The 20,284-nt window shown below is 42.1% G+C and overlaps 1 protein-coding gene across 1 annotated transcript in view; it reads left to right on the forward strand.

Annotated features, from left to right (window-relative positions):
• The window catches only part of SYT1 (synaptotagmin 1), a 313,691-nt gene extending 296,621 nt beyond the window's left edge, over positions 1 to 17,070 (forward strand). The window contains exons 8-9 of the mRNA XM_029910863.1: positions 10,641 to 10,774; positions 16,098 to 17,070. Coding sequence (XP_029766723.1) covers positions 10,641 to 10,774; positions 16,098 to 16,304 — 341 coding nt within the window. The 3' untranslated portion in view covers positions 16,305 to 17,070. The remainder of the gene's footprint in view (positions 1 to 10,640; positions 10,775 to 16,097) is intronic.
• The last annotated feature ends 3,214 nt before the right edge of the window (positions 17,071 to 20,284 follow it).

The raw sequence follows: 20,284 nt of genomic DNA on the forward strand, positions 1-20,284 counted from the left end.
TCAATCTAAAACTTCCTTTAGTTAATTTCATCCCCATTTCTCCTAGTTATATGCCCCCTTTCGACATCTTAAACAATTCCTCTCCTCAACCTTCATTGACTTTCACACGACATCATAACCCCACTTAGTCAGTGTTTGGCCAGGCTGCACACATTTAGTTCTTCTGCTCTTTCGTCCTGTCAGTCACTCCAGTCATTTAATCATATTTGTTACTTTTCTCTGAATTACTTTAGCTGCCCTGGTTCTGGAGAGCTCAGAACTGTATCCAGTATTCCAGATGCTTCAGCAAGAAACCATTTCTGTGGTTCTATTAGAATCTTTTTTCCCGTTGGCTTCCTGATATTTCTAACCTTTCCAAGCCCCTTTGTATTCTCTCTCTGTCCTGCTCATATTTGCTCTACCACCCAATTTAATAATATCTGTGAATTTAACTAATGTCCTGTTTAGCCCCTCTTCTTCCATAGCATTATCATTAAAATACTAACTAAAACCATGCCCAGCACTGATCTCAGCAGCACCCCATTGTACCTCTTGTTCCAGCTTGATAGATTGCCACTTCCCTCTGTGTTGAGTCTTTTAGCTCAAAATCAGTCCCTGTGATACTGTTTATAGCCGCACAATTTGAATTCATGTATTGAGAAAGATTGCATTAAAGATAATAGGTAGGTTTGAGTTATACCCACTAGTTCATGGTCGCCATCATTTAGTATCAAGTCTATTACAGCTTGATTATGATTACCCGCACTGCTTGTGTTTTTGCATAGCCACAAAGTATAATACCATTCCTTTCTATTTTTGTTGTTGTTGTTCTTGCCTAAAAGTGAAGGACCACTCCTTCTTCTTACTCAAACTAGAAGCACATGCTGAATTTTTTTATCTGCATTAAAGCCTGATCAACAAGCAGCTCCACCCCCTTTGAAGAGAGTAAGCTGGTGCCCCATCTGATGCAATGGAAACAGGTTTACTGCTTTGTAGTTTGGTATTCCATTTGTAATCAAAGTGCTTGATTCGGTTGCTTTACTATTACAGCAGGGCGTTTAGTTTTGGCTCAGGATTAAAACATAAGGCATGTTTTGCTGCTGGGTTCAGCCCAAATTTACTGTGCTTTCTAAAACAATTTGTTTTGCATATCTGTAGCTAGGTTGAAATGGCTGCCAGTATTCAAGTGAGACAGATCAATTGCCCATTCTTTGGCAGTAAACTTTACCTCAGGCTCATAAGCACCAGGCTGTGCAGTTTTTAAATAAGTTTGGGGGTGGGGGTTGTTTTGGGGTTTTGTTTTGTTTTTTCATTTAATGCATCTTTTCCCATCTGGAGTTCTAACATTTGTTGTACAATTCTGGTTGGAGACCACTGTGGATGGAATTACAGCCTCAGCTTCTGTCTAAATAGTCCTCAGGCCACTATGAACAATTCTGTTTCTACTGTCTGCTTTACATGGTTAGCAATCCCAGCCTGGAATTCTCAGAGGAGTAAATCATTGGCTCTTTGTCAGTTTTCCTCCTTTGCCCCAATGTTCTCTGATTCTCTGGATTCAGCATTTTAAGACCAACTTCATATTCATTTAATTGTACAACAGTGAAAGGTTGTTATTTTTGAATCGTGTTTGGCTTCTTTCCCCATTTTAATTTCCTTTGCGGCATAGAGGCTATTGTTAGTACTTATAGGGCTGGATTCACAAAGAAATTTAAGCATGGTGATGCTGAATAAATTTTAGCTGCCTAGAAAATCACTGGAACTCACAAAGCCTGAGTTAGGCTTCTAGGCTCTCTATTCAATGAATGGGGAGAGAGACAGACACCTTAGACTGGGATTCACAAAAAGTCAGCGTGTTAGGCAGTTCCCCAACTAAGCTAGGGACGCCAAGCTGAGGGATGTGCTAAGCTCCACCTCCCTTTCAGATCCAGGCCCAAGTCCAGGCTGCACAGAGGCACCTTCCTCTGTTTGGGATTCTCAGCTGCAAACCCTCTCTTGAAGTTAGGTGCCTATGCTGTTCTTGCAAAGGAGGAGGAGCAGCTCTCTCATAACTTTTAGCCCAGTGGTTGGGGTACTCACCTGGGATGTGGGAAATCCCTGGTTCAAGTCCCCCCTCTGCCTAAAGGGAGAAGGTTTTTGGACAGGGATCTACCACCCCTCAGGTGAGTGCTCTGAGCTATGGGATAGTCTGATATGAGTAGGGCCCTACCAAATTCACGGCCATGAAAAACACGTCATGGACCATGAAATCTGATCTCCCCTGTGATATTTGTCTATTGTAGGGGAGGGGCAGGGCTGGGGGCTCCCCAGCCGAGGGCTCCTACCCTGTGCCGGGCTCCAGCTGCTAGTCCTAGCCAGGCTGGGGAGGGACAGAACTTCCTCTTCTCTTGCAGGGGTGGCTCTCGGAGCTGGGTCAGACCCACCTCCGTGAACCTCCCCCAGCTGCAGGAAGCTCTGCGGGTGCTGGCTGGGAGCCCAGCTCTGAAGGCAGCGCAGAAGTGAGAATGGCACACCTTCCCCTGCTTTCACTCTCTGCCTCTGGCCCAATGACTCTTTCATTATTTATTCACAGTGGAACAGCTTCAACAGCTTTCCCCTCCTCCTCTTCCACCCCATCAGCCATTTTGTGCAAGCTCACCTATAGGCGCTTGCTTCAGTAGGTGAGGTCTGAGCATGCTTACCAGATCAGACCCCATAGATGAGTTAGACGGAGGGACACCTATCTTTCCCTTGTTTGTGCATTGCACTGAGGCTTATGCGTCTGGATACATGGTAAGGGGCTGCAGTATACATGCACAGAGGCAGAAACATAGGTACCCAGAAAACTTCTACTGCAAAAATGTAGGCACCAAGCAAGTTTAAGCAAGTTTAGAGGGGTTAGCAACAGCTGAGCAGGTGGTTTGTGAATCCCTGTGGACCTGAATCTGGGACTTAACACCTGAAGAGGCATTTAGGCATCTAAGTCTTTTTGTGAATGTAGCCCATAAATGTGAATTCCGTGTAGTATAAAAAAGTCCTTGCTATCAAAAAAGTTGCTGTTTCTGTGCGAAAGATGTTTAATTTTAATGAAACCACATTTATAAAATGCTTCCATCTCAAAATTCAGCACTCGGTGAGCTCTTCCTTTAGAGGGGCTTATTTAACGATATGTAAAGAAGTAGGAGTCAGTCAAGATATGTAAAAATATAGACCTTATGGACAACAAATTCCAAGGCTTGGCCATGCTGCATCTGGTTCAGGTCCCAAAGGAGGGGCTGTAAGCAAGCACCGACCTGGTCTCTGACAGAAGGTAGAGCAGCCTTGAGGCTGCTCTATTTTACACCCAGTTGCATATGATGCTCAAGGGCCATTCTGGCAGCCATAGACTAACCTTATCAATGACTCTTTGCCCTGGCCACGGCCACTATTCCACGGGGTGGCATAAGGCCAGCTTTCAGGAATTCCCCCATGTAGCAGAATCTCCAGCATGCTGGTTAGGCTGGCTTTAAAGGCTGCTCTGTATTGTTGAGGCCATGGGTGGCACAGAAATCACCGCAGAATCAGGGTGCTAAAATGGGCACTTTTGCAGCCCATCCTTTCCCACCCCCAGCTGAACCCAGAAGATACTCGGCACATCTCAAGACCTGTCTCATAACCCTCAAGTGAGTTATGCTGTTATGGAAATTGTGATGATGTCCCAAATCAAAGAAATCTTAATAATGGTTGAGGAATAAACATTAAACACCAAATAAACTCCAAGGACTCAACAATCCCATTTTCATGCAAATATTGTTGGCAAGAAAAACAGACAAACTATATTTTATGCCAAGAGAATTGTTTCTAATTACAAGGTTTTTCAGTGTTTTCCTTGAGATGTCAGCTGCTCTTAAAAGATAACACTACATCTTGCTCATTTGTGGAGGCATGTAGAAGGCACAGCAGCATGAGTTAATGAGTATAAATCATAACTTTTATGAAATGTAGAATGCAGCACAGTATTTGTACTGATTCTTAGCCGTTGTGCCATATATTGCTGCTTCCCCAGAGAGTTCAATCTTTCTCCTTCTGGCTTTCCTTCCAGTTCCAAGGATCACTCAACACTCATTAGAGGTTAGTTCTGAGGCCATAATTATCCCCTCCCACACACAAATACACAAAAGGAGAAAAGTTACGGCAAATTATTATCCATGGCTTGAAAGCCACAAGCATCATACTGACTCATCCCCTCTCACAAGGGAGGGGATTGTGTGCCCAAGGAGAGAGGATGTCCCAAGATCCATGGGAAAATCCAGCCATGGTGAGGAAGCCACATGGAGGGCTTGCCCTGCTGTGCTCCTCTCTCAGGAGCTATGCTGCTTCTGACCCCCCACAACCAAACCCCTGCCTCACCTCTTCCAAAGGCAGGAGACAGCATAGGGTAGACTAACAGCGTTAACCCCCAATACAATTGCCATAGAAATTCAATAAGTTTGCTACGTAGAGCAGGCAAGGAGCTCTTCCCCATGCTGTCCTCCCATCACCACAAAGCCCTGTCTGCACAGTAGTTGCAAAGAGGAGTTGCAGCAGGCTCCGCGTAGAATGGTGCTGTACTGATTCCATTGCCTGTCTTGCTTCAGCCTTTGGTACAAATCTTTTCCATCTCTCTGTGCAGTGGCAGCCGGGAGAGAGCAATTCTAGCCCTCTGATATCTTTCTCATTATAGCTTTACCCTTCAAATCACCTCTATTCCAAACATGTTTTGAGATCCATGTATAAAACATGCATTTCCAAATTTGACTTTATTGGATACATTTCTGGGCTGTTCTCAACAGTTCATTCTGTTCCCTAAAATGGAAACTGTACTGAACACTTGGCATTTTGTGGTACTGCTTTGTCATCAGTTTTGATCAACGTTTCTCCTTAAAGGTGAAATGTGCTAATTAGCACCCTGAACTTCATAAACAAAAATTTGACTGTAGGCAATTCTAACCCTATGTTTCTGCCCAATTACCAATTTTAATTGCCAAGTATCATCTGACATATAATTTTGTCATGTGAAAATTTATGATTATGCAACTGCACTTATTACTAGATTAGTCTGGCTTGGTTTTTCATCTATTAATAAGCATGCTGGCTCACTCAAGAGTTACAGAATTTGTGGGTTTGGGGTGGTTTTTTTTCTGATCTCCACTCAGGACTGTGCAGATTTATTTCTTTTTTTAAACAATCACACGCACCCCTAGGAAAGTAGTGACTCTTGTAATCAATTTCCAATGTTTTCACCTACAGCAGTTTCCAAATTTGTCAACTTTCTATCTGCTAGCTTTTTGTACTTTGATGAGATTACCACAGAACAGAGACCTGACAAATATTTATCAAAGATCAGCACTATTTTTATGTTTGTGTTCAGAATAAACCCTTGTAATAATACCATTCCTATTTGGCTGCTTTGTTGACATTGCTGTGCTGAAGAGAATTTGTTTCACCAATTGGAAATTCATGTGTTCTGTAAATTCTGTTCTTTCTGAAGGAAAATAATACTGATTTTTCATTTAAGACTAATCATCCACAACTTGATTTTCATCTTAAAATCCGCAGACAAAGGCTCTCCAGCTCCTTATTTTGTTTGTCAGAATATTTTTATCTCCATTTTGTTGCACTTTACAGACCCTATCTTGACCTTGAATTTTAGATGTTGCTGACACAGGTGATTGACTGAAATGTGCCATTTTCTGAGATACACATTATTTTCGCTTGAACGTCAAATACATTACTGTTTTTTCTTATCTAACAAATTAAATGCACCCAATCCACAAAGTGGTGGTGATCTGGGTATTAGTTTTAGCAGAATGATTCTGGTATTTTAGTAGCACTGTCTCTAAAATCAATAACAGTGTGTTTACTGCCTAGTTGACTCTACTTCAGCTTCCATTTCAGAGGAAGCACAGATCTTTTAGTTTCCTTTAAATAACACCCTGACATTTTTACGGTAAACTTCAACAAAGCAAAGGATGCCAGGTTGGCACCCCAATGCTTTAAAACCTGCCTTATTAGCCTCCCTTGAGATATTTTTGTAAAACCCATGATGCACAATTTGAGTGATGATTTTTACAGCTTTTTTGCATTTGTGAATAGAATGTTAATGAGAGAGCAACTGAAGTAGAAACAACTAGTATATAATCCCACCGTCATCTTAATATGAAGTTAGCAGGGGAGCATGGCCAGTCCTATCCCCCAGGGAGCCCTATCAGAGGAGTACCTGTGAAGTTCCACACACACAGCCCTTCCTCTTTCACATGGACCAGGGGAGATCCACAACAGAGGATCCCCTCATTGTGGAGGTAAGCTGGGCCCCTGTCTCAGTTTGATCTAGGCAAACCGTTAAAGTTGATTCAAAGAAGTGCACTCTGTCTTGTGAGTTGTGGCTACATTCATGCTGTACAACTTTTGTCCATTGTGCTCAGGTCTATCACCCTTACTCATATTGAATAGCACCTAACTCAATTAGACTATTCACATATAAGGTATCACTCAACATGAGGAATGCTGGCAGAATTGAGCCTTTGGTAAAACTAGAAAGTATAGCTGTCCCCACTAAACTTTATCACTGAAAATCACTTGCAGTATTTTTCTGTGACTTTTCAGATAAAAGAACAGTCTATCATCATTATTTTCACTCTGTTATCCTGTGTTCTTGCAATGGTTTGCTTCTGTTAGTTTGTGGAAGAGAGATTCTTTTTAAAAGGGATAACTTTATTTTATTTTTTTAATTGAAAAATCCTTTCCTTTAAATCCTTACATATTCTTTGTCATGCTTTGCTCTAGAGGGATAATCCACAATATAAAGAAAATATTTTAATCATAAATGTGTAATACAATCTTTCTTTGCTAGTAGTTGTAAAATTTGTTGAATTATGTAATGAAGTAAGGTAATTTTTTTGTCTATAATAAGGGGGGGAAACAACAAAGTAATAACCATCAGTGGCTATTAGCCAGGATGGGCAGGGATGGTGTCCCTAGCCTCTGTTTGCCAGAAGCTGGGAATGAGAGACAGGGAATGGATCACTTGATGATTACCTGTTCTGTTTATTCCCTCTGGGGCACCTGGCACCGGTCACAGTCGGAAGACAGAATACTGGGCTAGATGGACCTTTGGTCTGACCCAATAGGGCCATTCTTATTTCTTATGTTTGCCTTACTGGTTGAAATTTTGTTATTATTTTCAGTTCTAACACCACACTTCACTGTAGCAGATCGTAGCCTTCTGAGATGAATGGCTACTACAGTTACATGCAGTGTTGTTTTAATCGTGTTGGTCCCAAGATATTAGAGAGACAAGTTGGGTAAAGTTATATCTTTCATTGGACCAATTTCTGGTGGTAAAAGAGACAAGCTCTACTTCAGGTCTAGGAAAGATACTTGGGGCATGTCTGCACTTAAAACACTGGATCAGCGCAGCTGCGCCACTGTAGCGCTTTAGTGAAGATGCTCTATGCCGACCGGAGAGAGCTTTCCCATTGACATCGTTAATCCACCTCCCTGAGAGGTGGTAGCTATGTTGGCAGGAGAAGCTCTCCCGCCAGCATAGGCCTGATCTACACGGGAGGCTAGGTTGGTATAACTACATCGCTCAGGAGTGTGGATTTTTCACACCCTGGAGCAATGTACTTATACCGATATAGGTCTGTCATGTAGACCAGACCTCAGAGTGTCACAACTAAATACAAGGTGGAACAGATTGTTTCGCATAAATAGTTAGCACGTATTCTAAGAGACCAGTGAAGGTGAAGTGGTTAACATCCCTGTAGTCCAAGGACAAAAAAAGGCATTAGTGGGTTACAGATTGTTGTAATAAACCATAACAATGTGTAACTCACTAAACCCCCCTTTGTCCTATAACTACAGATGTGTTAACGAGCCACTTCACCATTTAGGTGGCTTGCTGCCTAGTGGAATGCATAGCCCCAAGTTAGGCACTTAGGCTCCCTGTACCATGTCTGGGGAGAGTTAGATGTCCTCTGGGTACAGGGCCAGCTCCAGGCACCAGCTTACCAAGCAGGTGCTTGGGGCGGCCACTTCGGAGAGGGGCGGCACATCCAGCTGTTCGGCGGCAATTCGGCGGACGGTCCCTCACTCCTGCTCGGAGCGAAGGACCTCCCGCCGAATTGCCACCGCAGATCGCGGCTTTTTTTGTTTGTTTGTTTGTTTGTTTGTTTGGCTGCTTGGGGCAGCCAAAACCCTGGAGCCGGCCCTGTCTGTGTATATATATCTTCCTACTGTATTTTCCACTGAATGCATCCGATGAAGTGGGTTTTAGTCCACGAAAGCTTATGCTCAAATAAATTCCTTAGTCTCTAAGGTGACAGAAGTACTCCTGTTCTTTTTTTCTTTGAGCATAAGAATGAGATTCACAGAGGCCAGCAAGCTGAGCAGAAAGCTGCTAATGCTAGGGAATGCTGAGAGAGGTGTGTGGCCTAAGCCCAGCCCTTTGAGTGATTTAGGTGCCTAAATCTAGACTGGAGGGAAGATCCTGCCTCTGCCCAGATTCACAACCATTAGCCCTTTCCTGGAGTTAGGCACTTAAGAGGGTTTTTGAAAGACACAACATTGGTGCTGCTGCTGCTGTGGTGGTGGCAGCTGCTGCCTTAGCCCTCCCTCCCGCCCCCTTATAATCTTTATCCCAGTGGTTGGAGCACTCACCCAGGCGGTGGGAGACCCATGTTCAAATCACTCCTCTGCCTCATGTGAAAAAGAAATTTGAACTTGGCTCTCCCACCTCTCATGAGAGTGCCCCAAGTACTCGGATATTCTGGGCTGGGGTCTCTCGCAACCTTTCTTTTTCAAACCGAGCCACTATATGCAAATAATTAAATATGTATTGGGCCAGAGAAAGAGTGAGAGAAAGTGACTCTGTAGGCCAGTGGTTAGTGGCATTAAGGCTCCTAAGTCTCTGTGAAACTAGTCCTTTGCTTCTGTGATTTTCTTCACACACCCCTAAACTTCTTTAACACTGTTTTCCAACCAGTACTGATGCTGAAATGGTCTTTTATTTCAAACCAGCTTTACACTCAACATGGAGCCTTAGCAAAACCGACAATCTAGACCACTTCTTTCGGGGAGCAGAGAACCATCTGCTTTACACCATCAAATCCTTAAAAGCGCTGGTGCTAAACCCAGTATTGAGGCTGCAGGGGCAATAACTCTTCTACTGAGAAAAAGCCAGGAGAGTTTTAAAGCTTTTCACACAATACTTCCTTATTGTAGGAGGATGCAATTGTTCCCAGATTCTTCAGGCACCGATTCTATTGGACAGTCCTGAAAGACTGTGTACTCATAGTAAAGATAAGGAAATTTAACAACAAAGCGTTCACTGGTTTCCCTTCCCCTCACCTGCTTTCACAGAAGGGAGTGATGCTCTCTTTCATAGAAATAATTTAATAAAAACCTTCATGCAAGATATGCCAATAGCGACTTCCAGCTAGCAGGCATTTGGCACAGATCCTGTTGTTTTGCCCTAGGGGAGGCTTCCTTGTTGCTTATATTGCAGAATTGCTATCTAAAGCCACAAAGGTTGTTAGTCAAGTCGTGGCTGCAGTAACGTACAGGATGTTACAAACAGTGAGCCTGATTCTCTCTACCACTCAGTGCTTTAATTGTGTATGGCTTTAAAACAAGTGACTTAGTGAAGTTACTCCTGATTTACACTGGTACAAGAGGAGAACTGGGTCCAGTAAGTCCATTCTCTGAATGGGGAAAAGGATCCACTAAGCACTCAGTTGCACATGTCCTAAGCAGGCGCAATTCCAATTGAAGTTCTAGCCGCCAAGATATCATTTCAAAGCAGTAACTTCACTGGGAGTTGAGCTTGTGCAAGGAATCTGTGATTAGTTGATAAATCTGTTCTTACGTCTGGCCACCAGTACTCATACAAACTCATGAACAATCAGAATTCAGTAGAGAGTAACAACACTTAGTTATATATGTATGTGTCTGTAAAGAGCACAGTAGTCCCCTACCACTATGTAATCTGGCTGCTTCTACAGACAATCAAACCCAGTGCACATGGGAGTTTGGGGGAGTAAGAAGAGCAGCACATGCGGGGAGATTGGGATAGAACTATTATGCAGAGTTAGAGTGGCTGGGACTGTCTTCCCAGATCATTATTCTCTGTGTTCTAGAAGTGGTAAATGCCAATTTCAGTGAAAGGCATTGTGCTAGACCCTGTACAAACATATACCATGGAGCAGAGTGAGGTTGGGATTTACCTCCTCCTTGGACTTGTGCATAAGTGGATATAACAAGAACTGGTATGTACCTTATTTAGTACAGTTTGTATTCAAATGCCAGACATAGCACTTGATCAGATTTCGTCCAATGTAAATACAGACTTTGTTTAAATGACCATTGTTTGCTATGAACATGTCTAATTTTTCACCAAATAGTCATTTCAGGGATTACTCTATACTGGGGTAGTCAATTATTTTTTGTGAAGGTCCACATTTCTTGGTCAGGGAATAATCAAGGTCCAGACTCCAGAGAAAATAATAAATAAATAATTATTATAAGTAAATAAAAAGATTTCAGGGTCTGCTCAAAAGCATCTGGTGGTCTGGATTTGGCCCGCAGTCCACCTGTTGACTACCCCTGCAATACACATTAACTTGATTATCATTTCTTAACTACGCTTTTTCATTGTAATTATTCAGATCCCTATGTGAAAATCCATCTGATGCAGAATGGTAAGAGACTGAAGAAGAAAAAGACAACAATTAAAAAGAACACTCTGAACCCCTACTACAATGAATCGTTCAGCTTTGAGGTACCCTTCGAGCAAATCCAGGTAATGTCAAACCCTGCTTTCCCCTTCCTCTGAATTCCATTTCTCAGCCCTCATAAATATTTAACGGGTACCTTGTTAATTCTGAAGTGTGCATGCCTTCATTAGCACCTATGTGCCAGCCCCGCTTTACGTTAGATGAGTGTGACTGCTTCAAGAGGGAAATGATAACATGCACGGAACTTATGAAGTGTTGATTCATCAGTGAAAAATGGATAACTGATGTTTTAATGTCAGAAGCAATGGATTCCAAAAAGAAAAACTAAACAGGAAGATAGTGATAAGAGAAGAAATGCACTGACAAAAGTTATAGAGATAGGAGTTAAATGAGTTTCAGCCATTTTCCCCATATCATATTCATTATTTAATTAGCCTCATCATATCTGTGGTATCTGGGGATGGAGGTGTGATGTGCAGTTTCAGTACAAAGGCTACAGTGGCTCCACGGAGTCGGGCCCATGCTCAGAAGGGGCCCCCACCTGTTCTGCTTGCACTGCACCCAGAGACCCCACTGGCTCCCCCGGCCCACCACTTGCTCCTCTCAGCCTGCCTGCCAGCTGGCTGAGAGCTCCTCCTCACTCCCTGGCCCCACCCCCTGCTCCTCTCAGCCCCCTGGTTGGACCCCCGTGCACCTCTGGCTCGGGCCAGTCTCTGCTTCCCACCACCTGTGTCCCCACCTGTCTCCCCGGAGCTGAGCCACCTGGGACTGGTGCAGAATCTGGCCAATCTCAGCCTGGTGTGGGGGGAGACAGTGCGGAGGGCTTGGCTGGGCAGGCCCTGGCCTAGCTGATCGCGCCACTCCCAAAGGGCCGGAGCTATTCATGGCCCTGGGACCAGCCCTGGCTGTGCTGCTGGCTCAGCTCGGTAGACATGGTCGCCTCCCAGCAGGGCTGGTGAGTGCGGCTGGGAGGCAGGGCTTGGGGGAATGGGTCTGTGGGGAGCATTGGGGGGTGCTGGGCTGTGAAGGGGCAGAGAGGATCTGTGTGTGTTGGGGCACTAGGTAGTGATGGTTCTGTGGGGGGTGCTGGGCAGTTGTGGTAGGGCTGAGGGCAGGGGTGGTGTTGTGCAGGGCGCTGTACATTTGTGGGTGGATCTGGGGGGCACTGGGCATAGTGGGTCCAGGGGGCCTCTGGCCATAGGGAGTTGGGGGGTGTTGGAGGAGGGGGCTGTGTGGTGTGGTGTGGCTTAGGCCCACCTCCGAGGGGAAGAGGTATGCTGGCAGCACAGGGCCAGGCAGGCCACTGTGCATCTGGCAACTGCCGGTTTGTAAATAGCGCCCTCGCACTGGGGGAGCAGGGCCTCCCCTGCCATGCCATGCCCTGCCCCATTGCCTCTGACTGGCCCCTCGCTCCAGGGACTGACCTCCCTGCACCATGCTCCATTGCCTCCATGGGGGCCCACTAATACGTTTGGCACCGGGCCTACAAAAGGTTAATCCGGCCCTGGCAGTTATAGTTCCTGTTGTTTGACTCTTCTGAATTATCCATTTTTAAAGGAATAAAATGCTTAAACACAAGTAAGTTAACTGACAGATCAAGAAAAATTTTCAAAAGCAGCTAAGTTCCATTTTCAAAAGTGATTTAGTAGCTAGATTTATCTAAATATCTCAGTATTCAGGCACCTAAATATAAAAAAATCAATGGGAATTAGGCACCTAACTCACTTACATGCTTTTGTACATCTGGCTCTTGGGAGCATAAGTGTCCAAGGCCCTGATTTTCAAAGGTATTTAGGCACCTAGCCCTCTTTGAAATCAATGGGCCTAAATATCTTTGAGGCTCGTGGCCTAAATCACTTATGAAAATTGGACTTAGGTACCTTTGAAAATTTTACCCGTCCTGTTTTAATTGTTTCAAATTTAACTTTCTTGTGGTTCTGTTAGAATGGTTTTATTACTGTTTACCTCATCAGAGAGTCTCAATTCAAAAATGTGTAATCGGGGACCAATATCATAAGTCATTGTATTTAGGTATTTGTTATAAGAAACTGTAGTTTAAAAGGTAAGTTGTGGTTATGTTACTTCCATTTATAGAAAAACGTATTTAAACATTATTTAAATGAATACTGTAAATGTTGCTGTGACCTTCGGTACTTCAGGTATAACATTCATTTAGGTAAACTTCCACTTTAATGGAATAATGGTTATACCAGGTACAAGATCATTAGAGAGCAAAGAGAAGAAAGGGATCATGGAGGCAAAGCAGAGTTGTCAAAACTAGTAGAAACAGCTCGTTAGCAGCACCAATGTGGACCGTAAAACAGGATACGAATAATGTCTTTCAACAACCTCATCATAAATTCAGATTTGTGTATTTGTGAACAGTCTGCAGCTATGCATGCACACAGAATTGTGCAAAAGAGAGGTGATCCTGGAGCACTGAGTTTTTAAAAAAAGACTTTAGTGAACTGCTATCTTAAAAGTGCTGAGTCGACCCCACTGGAGTGTGAAATCCTACACAGGACAAGCACAAAATAGGCAGCTACCCCATTCTGTTCTGCCAGTGTCCAGCTGTTAACCTCTGAGTGTGAAAGAATAGTTCAGTCTCCATGCCCACTCTGGCCACTCTGCTGAGGTTGCCAATACAGGTGCTTATTGCTGTTAATGGTCTTTTATAGCAATATCCACAGACATTTGCACTGAAGCCTACGTTTCAAATAGGCCACCAATCAGCCACCAGATGGCAATGATTTTCAGTCACTAATTAAGCCGTGCAGATTTGAATCAGTGACCAGAAAATGAAACTCATTTCATGATCAATCCTTTGAGCCCTCCATTCCCACCCTCTCAAGGCCACAACACTGTTTGTACTGTGTCCATCCTTGGGGGTATGACAATAAAAAAAAACATTCCACTAGTCATTAGGCTAATGGTTCCCAGTAACATCAGGCATTTTATTTTGTACCATAATAAGAATTTTAAACAGTTTTACACTAAGATAAAGCCAATCCACTTTAGGGCAATGATCATACCCTGCTCTAATACATAAATGTCCATTTAGGACGATCATTGACAATAAAAGCAAATACACTGCAAGCAACATTATGTTGTAAGACATCATTCTGGCTTCTAGAAATAGAAGCATGAAGGATATTGCATTTTATCATGACTGGATTTGGGGAAGAGAGTCTGAGTTTGATGTGCACTTTTGTCATAAATGATTATGTAAATACTTACATGCCTGGAGCTGTCATATCCTCCTTTGGCTCATTGATTTGTGCACTCTCTCATGGGAAGGGGCTATAAAGAGTCATTATGACTCAGCTCTTGTAGCCTTTACTCACAGGAGTAATCCCATTAATAGTAGTGGAACTACTATTGCAAGTAAGGACTGCAGGATCTGGCCTTTTTAGAATAAAAGGATGACTGACCCCTTGGCACTAAAAATATTTATCTTTGTAAATTACGTTTTCCCGCAATTCATAAAACCTACCTGTAGAAACAAATCCCAGTCTATCATGAATCCAGGAGCTTTGTACATTTATAATATCATGAAGCAGAGTTGGGAAAACAGGCATACATTCATCTTTTAAAATGAAAGTCTCGAAGGGAAAGTGTATACAGTTAAGTCAAATCAGCCTGAGGCTGTTTCATCTCAGATGCTATTGAGGAAAACCCAGTTTCACTAGGGGAATAAGTTATGTTTGTGCTATTCAGACAAATAATAAGGACCAAATGAGCACACACGCACTTACTAATGCACAACATAGACACCCTGAGATTCACTTAGACTGGGCCATATGGGAGGCAATACATAAAACGGTGTAATATCCAATCTCATTCCAACCTCCTCAGCATGTAGATTACATTAGCCTGACTTGCCTTAGACTCTCTCATGCACCTAAATGTAATTTACACCCTTATGTAACAACTCTGAATTTGGTCTCCTGAGTCTACATTGCTGCAACTAACATTGTGGAGGACTAGAAAAGAGGCCTGGAACACAAAATGCAACTAACAACTAGGGGAGTCTAAGAAGTTGTAAGTTACACTTCTGAATCTGATCCTCTGAGTTTGTGGGTGTAACTTACACAGTGGGGAGGATATAAGTTACACCAATGTCAACACCTTTAGATTCACATCTCAAGTTAGCCCTACAAGCCTATGCCAGTCTAATCATCTTTCCACAAAAAACAAGTTAAGCTGTTCGTTTTTTTTTAAATATTGCCTCAGAACCCATTTGAATAAGAAATTTGATTAGAAGAAAGCTGTGGGAGGGACTTTGGCTCAGGACCCACCCACAGTAGCTTTCTTGGAACGTGCTGTTTGTTGTCCTGCTTTGGTGTCCTGGCTTCTATTCCCGGCTCAGCCACTGACCAACCTTGGAGAAACTGAGGCACAGAGCGGGGGCAATGACTTGCCCATCTGTAAAATGAGGATAATGATGCTTACCTCCTTTATAATGCACTTTAAGGTTTACTGATGAAGTTCACTATATAAGAGCTAGGTAGCATTATTATTGACTTCCAAGGTGGGTGCAAAAGCCCATTCCATGGGAAGATAAAGTGCACAGTAGTCATTTCACATGCTCTGTTGCTGCCTGCAAAAAACAATAGCACTCTGACTCCTATGTAATTCTGTTTGTTTGGGATTTCACATCAGAAGCCCAAATAAAAAGAAGAGAATAAACAGCTGTGTTTTGGCTCTGTGGGTGGGTTTCTTCTCCAGAGGGTTGTACTTTTGCAGTCATGTTTCCTGTCGGAGCTGATTAAGATAATAAAAATTTGCATGTGGTTTTGAAGATATATCTCATAGTGGGCCAAAAAAAAAAAATAACAAAAGGTATGCCCATACCTGGCTATCATATTTTACTTCACACACACTTGATCCCTACTCACATGGTTCCTTTCAGCCAACTACTGCTTTCTCTTAGAATCTTTCTAAAGTCCATGTCTTCAAACATGCAGAAACAGGAGCTACATCATCTTATGTTGATATAAATAAATGTAGACCCAGGGTGCAGCCCTCTTGGTGTGGCAGGGTGGAAGAGCCACCCTACACACTGGCTCTGTGTCCACGATCTGGGGAGCACAAGAACACTGGTGTATGCCATCTCTTGAGCTGCACTGTGCATTCCTTAGCCATAACAAAGGATCTCTTCCGTATAATGAGCATACCAATCAATTGCCATGGCTGTTTTGATCTTGATTTAATTCGTAGGAGTTTGCTACCTATTATTTCAGACTTTGAATTCTCATATCATTGGGAATCTGCTACTACTTATTGTGCTACCCACCCTCCCCCTTCTCACCCACAAACTCTGAATTCCAGTTCTGTACTGTATTTACCTGCAGGTCTTGCTCATTGCTCTTTCTTATCTCCTTTTAGAAAGTGCAAGTTGTTGTGACTGTTTTGGACTATGACAAGATTGGCAAGAACGATGCTATCGGGAAAGTCTTTGTGGGCTACAACAGCACTGGTGCAGAGCTACGACACTGGTCAGACATGCTGGCCAACCCCAGGCGACCCATTGCACAGTGGCACACCTTACAGGTTGAGGAAGAGGTAGACGCCATGCTTGCAGTCAAGAAGTAAACAAAAAACAAAAGAAGCAAACGAAGCCTTTCTGCATTTGCTCACATAGTGCTCTTTAGCCAGTATCTGTAAATACCTCAGTAATATGGGTCCTTTCATTTCCAGCCATGCGTCCCTAACACAGATGAGTGGTACTTAAAATCCTGTTTTAATTTGCACAACTTTAAATGTAGAGAGCCCTCTAAAGGCCTTTCATTTCACCACTGCCCCCAGATCTACTCTTCTTTTAAGCAATATGATGTGTAGATAGAGCATGACAGAAATTATTTATTGTATCACACAGTTGTATATACCAGTATGCTGAGAATTTATTTCTAGTTTGTGTATTTGTATGTTGTAAACGTTTCCTAATCTGTGTATATCTAGATGTTTTTAATAAGATGTTCTATTTTAAATTATGTAAATTGACTGAGATATAGGAGAGCTGATAATATATTATAGGGTAACTATTGTATCGTCTGCATTCCAGCAAAAATTCCAACTTGTAAGGCACTAGTAGTGTTACACTGACATATTAAAGGACAACTTAAATCTGAGCTTTCAAGTGAACCGTTTAAAATAACAAGATATGCCTACGCAGTACACCTTGGAGGGGTGAATCCAATTTTGTAGACTTCTTTTTCACAGGCAACTTAGCATGATCTGAGCAGCTCCGTGGCTGACCTCAAGGAAGCGTAGCCAATATATCATTTTTTCTGTATATATTTAAAAAACTGAAATCATGGCTTTACACTGACAATTGAGGAAGCAGTTCCATGGGAGATAATTTAACATAACAACAACATGGGGGAGATTGTGTAGGGGGTGGGGGGGATTTCAGCAGTAATGAAACGCTGCATAGAACCATGAAAAAAAAAGTAGCTCTCCATTATCACCTTTATACAAAATTAACATACTGTGAATTCCAGTTGTGATTTCACATTCTAGGATTCTAATGAGTTTGCACATTAGACTTTGTAACAAAATATTTTATTATACTAACAGATTAGAAGGAATGCAGAATATTTTTAAGCACAGCCGTGTATGTTTATTATACAAGTTTCATGGTGAACAGACAGTATTGTAATCCCATCAAAAGACGACAAAAATTAGCCATAGTTCTGAATGCACTTCGAAGTAAGCCAAAAGAGAACAGCTAGTGACCTTTTTATATACTATTTATACTTAAGTTTTAATTTGTCCTTTAAAAAAAAGTGAAACAAAACAAACAAGTTCAAGAAAACTGAAGCAACCTCTTATGTATACTAGATGCTCGTTTCAGGAGGAGTTTTTAAATGTTTTCAATGTTATTCTGTAGTAAATGGCACTATTCTAAAGCTATTAGTCATTCCATAAGAGTCTTGAAAGACTGCTCTGTGTACCACTGTGACTGCCGTGTGTGCTTAGAAATGTAGTTTTCTCAGTGGATAGCAATCAATTTATTCCGTAGTGATAGTGTACTAATACTGCCATTCCCTTCTACTGCACTGCCGAAGGAATGCATAGCACAAGCAGGTCTAGTTACTATGGACCAATTTAGAACTGACGCGCTATGCGTAGGACAAGAATGTTATATAGATTGGGATGACCACACAGCATTTTGTCCAGCACTGTGCAATATTCCACATTCCACCCCTTCCCTCCCACCCCCCATTTGTAGACCGTTTCGTCTCATGGCTAGACAGCATATGATCTCAGATTATAGAATTTCATCCTGTCATTTTGGGCATTACGTTTTATCTCACATTTCATCCTTTGAGACTTTATTTTATGGACTGTGAATATATTTATAATGCTTTGAAGACTTAGTTCTTTTCAGTACCATTAAACACCAAAAATACACAATACACCTTTTGGAGGTGTGATTTTCTTTAAAAAAAAATAAATAAATAAAGCTACAGCCTGAAATTATGTTAAACTAAACAGGGATGTGAGCAATGGAGTCCATACTGAAAAATAAATTCCCCAGCCCCCTCCAGATTTTACTTATGAGGGATAAGGTGTAGCCCTACAGAATTCAGCCCATGTGTAGCAAACCAACCCAACTCTCATTAAATTGGGAAGCACAAAATGGATATGAATCACACCACTATAGTCGCTCCCCACTCCAAAATATAGGAATAGCAACACTAATCATTTTTAGAGTTGTTTCTTTTGACATGAAACATGGAAAAGGTACAACTGAGGCATATTCTGAGATAACGTGTGTGAACACAGGAAGTGTCAAGCTGGAATATTTTTTAAAGGACCAAATCCCACCAGAGAAAGGAACTAGGTTGACAGAGTTGCAGCAGAGAACAGGTATTCAGCTTCATGATATCCAGCTTTAAGTTGTTCATTCAAGAAATTTGCTGGTTCAAACTGCCAGAACCGATTCATTGTGTTAAGGTATTCTTAATGCATTCCTGCACTGCCAGACTGAATGTCACCAGAGAATTGGTTTGTAATGTACTATGACTCTCAGAGACCGAACCTGCTATATGACCAAGATGACATCTTCATCCTCAAAGAAGCCACATGTACCTTTCTGACAAAGCTGTGTAAAGTATTAGAATCTGATGCTGTAGAAAGATCCTAGTTGCCTTTGTGTATATTTACTGCCTGCTTGAGTGTTTCTACATGTGGGTTTTCTCTGTATCTTGTAGAAATGTTTGGGGTGTTTTATCCTGCCATATTGCTCGTGACCCACGAGCTGACAACTTTAGCTGTATTTTACCTTCATTTTTGATGAGGTGGTTTATATTTTGTTTCACTTTGTGTAGTAAATCCCCCAGTAGAGTTGTCGTTAAAATAACATACATAGATATTCAATAAAAATGTTTTATTTCCTGTTGATGTCTCAGTCTTTCAACTCTTTTGATTTAAAATAAAAAAGACATTGCTCCCTAATGTTTATGAGCACAGTCACAGTCTGGCTTCACTCTGATACAAGTGGACAAGTAACCAAAAATCTCAAACTTAACAGCTGCCTGGTCTCTGTAAATATAAGGGCTAACTACGAAGAAAACCCAGACACTGTAAATGTGCTTCCATTACTTTCCATCAGTCAAGGGCAATAAATTGTTTTTACAGCTCAAGTACTGTTTTCCCAAGTAGTTTGAAGTACTGAGTGTTTATTGGTGTCTATATTATGATTTAGGACTCATACTGCCCCATCAGGTGATGCATTAGCTTCTATACAGAGCCAGCAAGTAAGCCCACCCAACCAGCTTCTGTCCATTTACTTTGTGTTAAAGTGACAAACATCAGAAAAAATACTCATCTTTTTATTTAATTTCCACTCCAAATAGTGAGTGACTGAAATATCTGGAGGAACATGACCAGTGGCAACACAAAGCACAGAGAAAGGGTTCAGGATTTAAGTAACTCCTTCCAAGAAGAATGGTAAAAAATGAAGTAAGTTTTTAAAGGCATTTAACTGTCATTTAACATTTACAAATATTTATCACTCTGTGGGATTCCACCTACTGTCATTGCTTTCCTGTTCTCAGACCAGGAGGTAACTGTTTTGTTGGATCCCACACAGTGGTAACTGTTGATAAATATCTTTTAGCAGCAACCTCTGTATTGCACCACTGTTTACCAAGAAGTACAGTATCAGGGGTAGCCGTGTTAGTCTGTATCCACAAAAACAACGAGGAGTCCGGTGGCACCTTAAAGACTAACTGATTTATTTGGGCATACGCTTCCGTGGGTAAAAAACCCACTTCTTGGAGTCATGCATCTGAAGAAGTGGGTTTTTACCCACTAAAGCGTATGCCCAAATAAATCAGTTAGTCTTTAAGGTGCCACTGGACTCCTCGTTGTTCAAGAAGGTTTTGTTTTCAAATTGGTTTTGTAATTTTTTTTCGGTTTTTACACATCCCTGATTATTTTGTTTTATGAGTTATACTGCCACCACATAATCCTTATTTCATTTGCATTCAGGGCTAAGGGTAGTTTTCCGTGCTCCTCTTTACTGTCCAAATAGCATTTGCACAGTACAGTGTGTTAGGCTGGTT

This window comes from Terrapene carolina, unplaced genomic scaffold (assembly GCF_002925995.2).
Source record: "Terrapene carolina triunguis isolate 2854851 unplaced genomic scaffold, T_m_triunguis-2.0 Scaffold68, whole genome shotgun sequence".
Lineage (NCBI taxonomy): Eukaryota > Metazoa > Chordata > Testudines > Emydidae > Terrapene > Terrapene triunguis.